General features: G+C 38.3%; 1 protein-coding gene across 1 annotated transcript; it reads right to left on the minus strand.

The window, feature by feature from the left end:
- Positions 1-941: 941 nt before the first annotated feature.
- LOC133928593 (probable beta-1,3-galactosyltransferase 12) lies at positions 942-5,945 on the minus strand. The gene is made up of 7 exons (XM_062375002.1): positions 5,394-5,945; positions 3,867-4,016; positions 3,690-3,772; positions 3,507-3,606; positions 2,598-2,711; positions 1,919-2,061; positions 942-1,631 (listed from the first exon to the last, which is right to left on the minus strand). The coding sequence occupies exons 1-7, from the start codon at positions 5,849-5,851 to the stop codon at positions 1,534-1,536; spliced, it is 1,146 nt and encodes a 381-aa protein (XP_062230986.1). The 5' UTR covers positions 5,852-5,945; the 3' UTR covers positions 942-1,533.
- Positions 5,946-8,545: the final 2,600 nt, after the last annotated feature.

The raw sequence follows: 8,545 nt of genomic DNA on the forward strand, positions 1-8,545 counted from the left end.
CTTGTCTATTGACTTAAATACGAACAATACTACCCCTTCCAGACTATATAAGATTTCACTATCCCCATAAAAATCCTAAACTGCCACATATCCGCCACACTTGGCACCCATCGACAAAAACTATGATATTATTACGACATAACAGAAAGAATCATGTTAAACTACATCTACAATGCAAAATTCATTACAAGCGTAGCCCAATATGTAATCTATACGCAACAATATATTCCCGATTCGCTGCATCAAACACATCTAAATCCTACATTTATATTATGACTACTCTATATCTAAATCCTATATCTAATACCTAAATTATGTCTAAATATTATTTCTAATTGCTAAAATATACGTATAAATATGGTCTAATTGTTGAACTACATCCAACCCTAATTCTAAACCTAGATCTACATTTTATCCTACTTCTAATAGCTATACTACCAGGTATGTAAAATAAAATCTAGATCTAACATCTAACCTATGTCGAAACCTAATACTAATTATCATCATACCGGGTTTGTTAAAAAAAATTACCTATCTTTTTCAGCAGGTCTTCACCGCACAAATCTCCCTCCCCTCCCCTCTCTTAGCTAAATGTATCAAATAAAATTCTGACATCGGCAGGACCGGCCTAACTACTCAAAAGGTCTCGCCCGCTGACTCGAGCGGCGTTGCAGCCACGAAAGTCTTACCCGTTTAACAGGCGAGAACAAGATTTCACTCACTCAAGGTAAAATTCATTATTTTTGAAACGGATATGTAATCTTAAAAAAATTAAAAAATATATATAAAAAATTCCACTTATAGCTGCAGTTTGCTCTCAGCCCAGATGGATAACAAGTACTCCTATCATTGAGTATTCCGGCATAGGCTTTGGACTCGATGTGTCTCAAATATAGATGCTTCAGACTCAAGTGACAAAAGATAAGAAAATGACATCAGAGTGATGACCACAACGACGGGAGGTGGTTCAACTGTTGAAGTAGACACGTAACAGTTGGATACCACAGGGCCTCGAAAGTACATACATACAAAGGCATAAGCCTGCAACATTTTCATCCCAAACCTAACATGAGCTACCATAAAATGGGGGCCAGGATGGTATAAGCAGAGAAAGATCCAAGTGCTACCAACAATCACAAGCTTGTGTACATACATACATCAATGAACATGAATTGAGCGAAGAATGTCTGAGTGCAATTCGCTCCTTGGCGGGACAGCCAACAGGATGGGAGAAATGCCCTCATCAGTTACTGAAAAGTATATCACTTCATCTGAACCTACATTCGTCGTTTGTTGTTTACGTAGCTCGATCAGGGGTATACACTCAAATACTACGTGTCGTGTGATGGTATCGATGCTTCTCCAGGAACTCGCCAGCGACAAGAAGGTAGTGCAGGAAGATCACTGCCGGAGAAGGCCACTAACGGTAGTATGAAAAAAATGCTGTTGACGAAGAATCCGATGTTCCAACTGGCAAGCATTCAGCATCACCGTAGTAAGGGTCCCTTCTAAGGGCCAGAAATGCACAAGATACTACTCTTCTTCCTCAACCTCAGGCGGCAATGTTGGGCTTTTTGAGCACAAAGTGGTGTTGTGAAGCTCCTTTATTTTGTCAGCTATGTTACAAGAACCTGGAATTAAATACGCACAACTTTAAACATTTCTTGAAATTTCCAGGCGTGGGTTTGACCCCAATAAAGGGCATAAGGTTGTGGTTAATCAAACTTATTTCTTGTCAACAATCTTGAGATATCAAATATATTATAGATACTGATAAAACATGAAACGCAGGGACATAATAGGAATTTTGCTTTTACTAGAAATTAAAATGGTATACAGTAACTCAGTTTATGATAATTTTCCCCATCTGAATTTCTACTGCTAAGATTTTGCGACAGGTAGTTTACTGAAGTCATACCTGAACATTTTTTACGGTCCCATACAGCAATGGAGGTAGGAGTGCATGTAGAATCACACATTGCATGGTTGTTCTCATGCTTTACATTCAAGGCAAGCATCCATGCGCCAATCGTAACATCTTCATAATCAAACATCCTTAAGCTGGGAAGTGCACAAACAGGATAATGACTTTTTAGAAAATACAAGAAACAAAGAGCAAGGAAAAAGAAATAGTAACAGAAAAAAAAAATCACAGAATAAACTAATATTCTGTGTACTCTGTATCGTCATGATCCTACAGTTCGTTTGGAGCTTATAATATAAAACAACTCTACTACTAATGCAAAATATGGAAATTCAGGTATACCCTGCATATATTTAACTTAGATGCTAGTAAATATCTGGATGATGTTTCTTGGATACACAAAATCCTTGGATTAATGCACTCCCATGTTTCAGGTGAAAAGAAAGGTCAATTAAATTACTCCAAGAGCGACTGCAAAATATGAAAAGTCAGGTGTACCTTGTATATTTCTAAGTGCAAACATACGTAAACATTAAGTATCTGCATGAGTTTATTGGATGCACACAATACTTCGATTAAGGATTTCCCATTTTTCTGATCAAAAGAAAGGTCAACAAAACTATGGAAGAGCCTTCACTCTTTGTTACAGATGGAAGTAGAATAACCGACCAACCTATCATTCGTTGCAGTAGATATAGCTCCAACAACCTCAGAAGAAAGAGCATATAGTGAACCAGATGCATGCATGAAGTACTCGTTACCTAACAACTCCCATGAACTTTCGTACCTGAAATTTAGACAGAAGCATTTGTGTCAAGAAGCTACATTGTTATATTTTGGGGAAATGTTATGGAATATAGGTGCAATAGAGCATGAGATCAAGTTAGGAGATAGGTTACCTTTTTAATTAGGAGATAAGTTTAGCAATTTAGGATTTGATTTGTTTAGAGATAGAATCAGCTAGAAGATAGAGTTGGATTCGGTTTAATAGTTAGATTAGGATTGGGACCCTTCAGTTGGCCGGCTATATATAGTTGGCAATAGCTGTGTATTAGGGCAAGCAAGAAATAAACAAAGTAAAGATCAGAGCCTGCTAGGCGGGGCGATCTAGTTATCCCAGTACCCTCAATAGGAAACAACTGTTGTATTGATGTTGTAGGCCAAGGACCAAGTATATGGAATACACGAGGACTACTACTTTAGACCAAAACTAGTATGACACTAAAAATCTACAAACTATTAACAGACATGATCACTGAAGACTGAATAGGGTCATCAAAGACTTAATGGCCAAGACTAATATCAATACATGCCATGGGTGAAGGCTTAATTTGAAGATAGCAAATTCAGTAGCTCATAACAGTGGCATGTATGTAAAAGAGAAGCATATCAATCAATTTTGAAGCAACATATGCCCCAGACTTCAGACTGACCATTTCTTATGTAAAAGAGATGTATGCCAATCAACTTAGAAGCAAAATATGTCTCAGAGTTCGAACTGACCAAGTGACCATTTCATATGTAAAAGAGATGTATTCCAATCAATTCAGAACTAACATATGTCCCAGAATTTGAATCTGACCATTTCATATTTGGATCATTGACAACTGGTCCCTTCTTCATGCAACCAACGTAAGTCCGGTGCTCAGGTCTGTCTTTTGCAAGAAGAGCAGCGAGTCTATCTGTCTTAGAAGTACGACAGGAGATGTGAGTCATATAACAGATCTGAGCAACAATAACTGTATGGCACAATCACTGACTTCACCTGGGCGCAGATAGATATCATCATCAGCTTTGACATAGAATTCTGCGTCAAACATGTGATAAGCTGCTTTGAAAAATGCTAACCTATCAAATGGGTAACGGAAGGGGGATAGATAAGATTAATCACATGTAAGTTCACATGTACAAATACAATGGTAAAGAACATACACAAGCTTACATCCTCTGTGGGGGCTTTGTATCCTCCTCGGCATCAATAAACAAGAAGTCATGATATAATTCCGCCTCCTTCCGAAGATCTTCCATTTTTTCTTTGTCCTTTGGCTGTCCAATGACAAACCTAAAAGATAAACCAGTGCCATGTTCCAAACTGCAACATAGAAGAAAGGGGCCATAGTAAGCCCAAAAAAAGGTTCAACATATTGCTTACAAATGAAATGTTAAAAATAGCAAAATATTTGTCCTATTGAACCATTTAACCAATGAATGGCCTTAACTAGAGAAATTGGAGGATCAACATGGTTGGGGTATAGACCATTGCGGTGTTACATAGAAACGGAGACAGGCGTAAGAATCTAACTAAGATCTGAGTGTCCCATTAAAAAAAGCTTGATACGTGAAATGTAAATCACACATGGACACCGTGTCGGAATCTGATTTGGATTAAGGCATCTAATTAGGCAAAGGAAAAAAAAAACTCAATTTCCAGATCCCCCACCGATTAGAGATGAAAATTTTCAACAGTAATACTATATGTATGAAAGTCTGCTCCACTTCAATTATATTATAAAAACTGGTCATATATGATAAGCTCCAAAAAGATTTAGGAAAGTTTTTATTGAGGACATACTGAGACCTAAGCACAATGTTTTTGTGAGCAGTAATTTGTACACCAGCATTTTACATCCAGTCCTGGTAATGTGATATATAGAATACAATATTTTGCCAATGCACTTTCGGAGCAATTCAAGTAGAGTTTATCCATGAGAAAGGAGTAAATAGTTAATGATGCTTATTGTAAAATCTGCTTTTGTTCCTCATCCTTCCAGCCTCGCCCTACGATCTCCTTCGACTACGATCTACACTGCCCTCCCCCTTCCAACAAGCGCCCACTACAAAAATATTTTTAGGCGTTTATTATACCAAATTTGTAGTTTGTGGACTATTAACACAAGACATTTCTCGTTTACGAAATGACTAGATGGGCGATACAAATTTTAAGTTCCAATTTTAATGTACGAATATGATTTATAATGTGAATCAAATGATTTGAAGTTGCCACGTCTACTGATTTGCTCATTTCTGCTACATTTGATAGAATGCCATAATGTCTTGAGGTGTAGGTCATGTTCGCAAGAAGCCAAATTATGGTAACTTTTGGCATAGAATCAACCAAATAGCCCCAATTAGCAAGACTCACCCCACTCCGCCCAATTGAAAAGATTAGTCTGCAACAATCACGGAATCATCCATGTGCAAGATTCCAAAGAGCGAGCATCCACTATTGGAACAGACAACGCAGTTATCTAAGCTACTACTAAACCTGTAGCAGACAAAAACGCAAGTATCAGCAAGCCCACAAGCAACGTCTTAACAGATCCCATCGTGGCACAAGCTCGACACGCATACGCAGCTAGAAGCTTCTAGTATAAGCATGGCACGAGCAACAGCAACGTAGATCAAGCATCGATCCAGATCCAAGCAGGAGGAATGGAGGAGCTAGCAAGCTTCTGGGAGTGTGCGGAACCTTACGATGCCTTCGGGGTTGGGCGGGAACCAGGTGGCGCGGAGCGCGGCCCGGCGGGCGGCGGATCCGACCTCCGTGTGGACGCCAACGACGGCGAGCACTTTCTCCCTGTCGCCCGTGGAGTAGTTGCGGTGCGAGGAGGAGGCAAGGAACGAGCGGAGCGAATCCTCGGCGCGGCCGCAGCGGAAGGCGATAGGGGGCGGCTGCGGCGGGGGCGGGCGGCGGCGGGCGGATACCGCGAAGGCGAGGGAGGCGGCGGCGAGGAGGAAGCAGGCGGCGGCGAAGAGGAGGAGGAGGCGGTGGGCGGAGGCGGAGGTGTTGGCGGAGGAGGGGCTTGGCCTCGTCGTCGGAGCCGCGGTAGGGGTGTAGGGGCGGCGCGGCTTGGCCTCGTCGTCGTCGCGGCGGTAGGGGAGGAGGTTGTCGTCGCGGTGGCGGTGCTTGGGGTGGTGGAGCGGCATTGGGTTGTTCGTTCTAGAAGAGAGAGAGAGAGAGAGGGGTAGGAGGTAGAGGAGGTTGAGTTGGTTTGATCTGATCTTACGGTCTGTCTGAGCAATGTTGCTTTGGGTTTAAGCTTCGCTTATTGCTACTCCACTAGACACGCTACACTTCTACTGCTAGGGCCTAGGATACTAACTGGGCAGTAAATTTGCGTTTATTTGACAAGCTTCATGTAAATGTTGCTACTTTTACTTTGCATGCAATTTCTATGAATCGTATAGTTGATTAACAATTGGTACAAATTTACCAAAGGTAACGTAACGGATATACACCTAGCTATATCTCATCTGCAAAAACGATGAGTCACAGTGATGGACAATATTTTATACTCGCTTGTCCAACAATATTAGATGTATTTTGTTTCAAAAAACAAACTTCATAAGTCTAATCGACGGTTAGTCAAATTATATGTATATTTAGTATGTAAAATTTGTTTCAATAAATTTATTTTCCAAAGTACTTTTTAATATGATATTGATTTATAAGTAATTAATAACATATTTTAAGAAAAAATAACGGTCAAAGTTTACTTTGAAAATAACTTTTTTAAAATAAAATATGCCTTTCATTCTTGGATGAAATATATTAGACAAATGTATGATGAATTTAGGTCTAGAAAGTACCTCCTAATCCTATAGATTAAAACCACAAGTGGCACATGTCTCCATTGTTTTTAGAGAAAAAATTTTATTTGTCATCCGAAGATAAGGTAATTTCATATTTGCTATTCTACGAAATGAACATCTTTATTTGCCGCTGCTTTTAATTTTTATTATTTTCTCGTCACTGTCATTTATTTGATCTATAGAAATAACACATTTGCCCTTAGAGGAAGGATGACAGCCTCGGGCGTAACCGCTAATAGCTAATCAAAGTTTAGATTCCTTAGAAACAGAATTATAGAATGTGATGTATTAGAAAGTTATTGGAAATTTCTTTATAATTTCATAGGGTTTTCGAATGCTAAATTTGGATGAATAAATCAGGAAATACGAATTCTGAAGTCATGTTGTTTGTACATCATTAGAGGAGCTGCATGTTTACATTTATGATTATGATTAGACATATCAAAAGTCAGAATTAATTTTTATGGTCAATACCAAAGATGTAGAAATTTTTGTGTAGATAATTTTGGTATGCTTATTTCTTGTGTTTCCTAAAAAAAAATAGATATCAAAATAACAAGGTGACTTGACTACAGTGGATATTTTCTCCCTAAGAAAAATATTTTTTTTTATGGATCAAATGAATAACAATGACGAGAAAGGATTGAAAACTAGAATCAGTGATAAATAAAAATTTTATTCTGTAAAGTAACAAATAAAAAAATCACCTTATCTTCTGATGATAAATAAGAAATTTTCTCTTATTCCTATAAAGCAGTTTGCACGTAACATAGGAGAGTTTTGGGACTCATACATGCAACATTCTCCAAGGAATACTCCGATCTTTGGTTGTATCGGCACACTGCAGACATACTTCCATCCTATTATTAGTATTAGCTTTTATTTATTTCTATGAAAATAAATTTGTTTGAACTCCTACGAATAAACCATGACGAAAGGAGTAAGTTGAAGCGAAGCCGGATGAGTTACACGTGGAGTTTCCACATGCTGCTACTCGTGATTCGTTCCCTTTTATCATGTTTGTCCTGCGACTAGCTAGCTATGTACAAGAAAAATCTTTCTTTTTCCAATAAAGAGTTGAAGTCTTAGTTTTCTTGATTGAAGAGATCGAAGCTAGCCTTTGTTCTTGAGTATATACCCAGAGTAGGAAAAAGTTTCGTAAAGTGAAAATTTGGCAACAGTTCAAGCTGAAGTTAGAGGTTAATGAGCTATGTATTAGGGTACAGTGTACAAGTAAAAAAGTCGGCATGCATTTCATCCATACATTTGAGCAATATTTGTTTCGGATTAGCATGGATGACACAGGGCTAAATTTTTAGTATTTTCAGAAGATTCAGGTATTGAACACCCGTCGTTGCTTCTGACATGTGTAGCACAGGGGCTTCGAAGAGCCTGAGGACCGGTAGTGCATAGCATGATTTCTAGATACGAAAACTAAAATTAGCACTGCTATAGACCGGAGTAGTATGATAGCTAAAAATGTGTGTAATTAAGCTCGAAAGGGTCGGTAATAACCCAAAATATTGAATACGTTTTCCAACCATCTGCCATGCTCCACGTTACAGACGGTTTACTACGTGAAAAAATACTTTTAGTGATGAGTGATAAACGATATGTCTCATACTTATTATTTTAAATGTGTCACTAATGAAAAATTATTAGTGACATATTATAATATATTATTGATGAATCTATCATTAGTGACAGATCGTCATCTTAACTCGTCACTGATATCCAATGAATATTTTACATTTTTTTGTCATGAAAACACACAAAAATATTTTTCTCACTCGAGCCATCTCAATGTAGGTCCATCGTATAAACCCTACAAGCTACGCTATTTTTCATACTACTTTCAATTTGCGTTGTGTGGGAATCAAATTGACGACCTCCCATTCACGCGTGTAGCCCTTTACCACATCTCTTATCATGTAGTTATGATAGAAATTAGATATTTTATTTTTTTTAACCTTTTTTGTCGAATATTATTAGTGACAGGTCAGAATTTTGACCTATCATGATCTTGAT

This window comes from Phragmites australis, chromosome 9 (genome assembly GCF_958298935.1).
Source record: "Phragmites australis chromosome 9, lpPhrAust1.1, whole genome shotgun sequence".
Classification (NCBI taxonomy): domain Eukaryota; kingdom Viridiplantae; phylum Streptophyta; class Magnoliopsida; order Poales; family Poaceae; genus Phragmites; species Phragmites australis.

Excerpts from the sequence above, each read along its gene's own strand:
- LOC133928593 (XM_062375002.1), bottom strand. The coding sequence starts at position 5,851 with ATGCCGCTCCACCACCCCAAGCACCGCCACCGCGACGACAACCTCCTC. Across the intron at positions 3,607-3,689 it reads TGATATCTATCTGCGCCCAG|ATAGACTCGCTGCTCTTCTT; the intron begins GTGAAGTCAGTG and ends CTTCTAAGACAG. Across the intron at positions 2,062-2,597 it reads TCTACTGCAACGAATGATAG|CTTAAGGATGTTTGATTATG; the intron begins GTTGGTCGGTTA and ends TGCACTTCCCAG.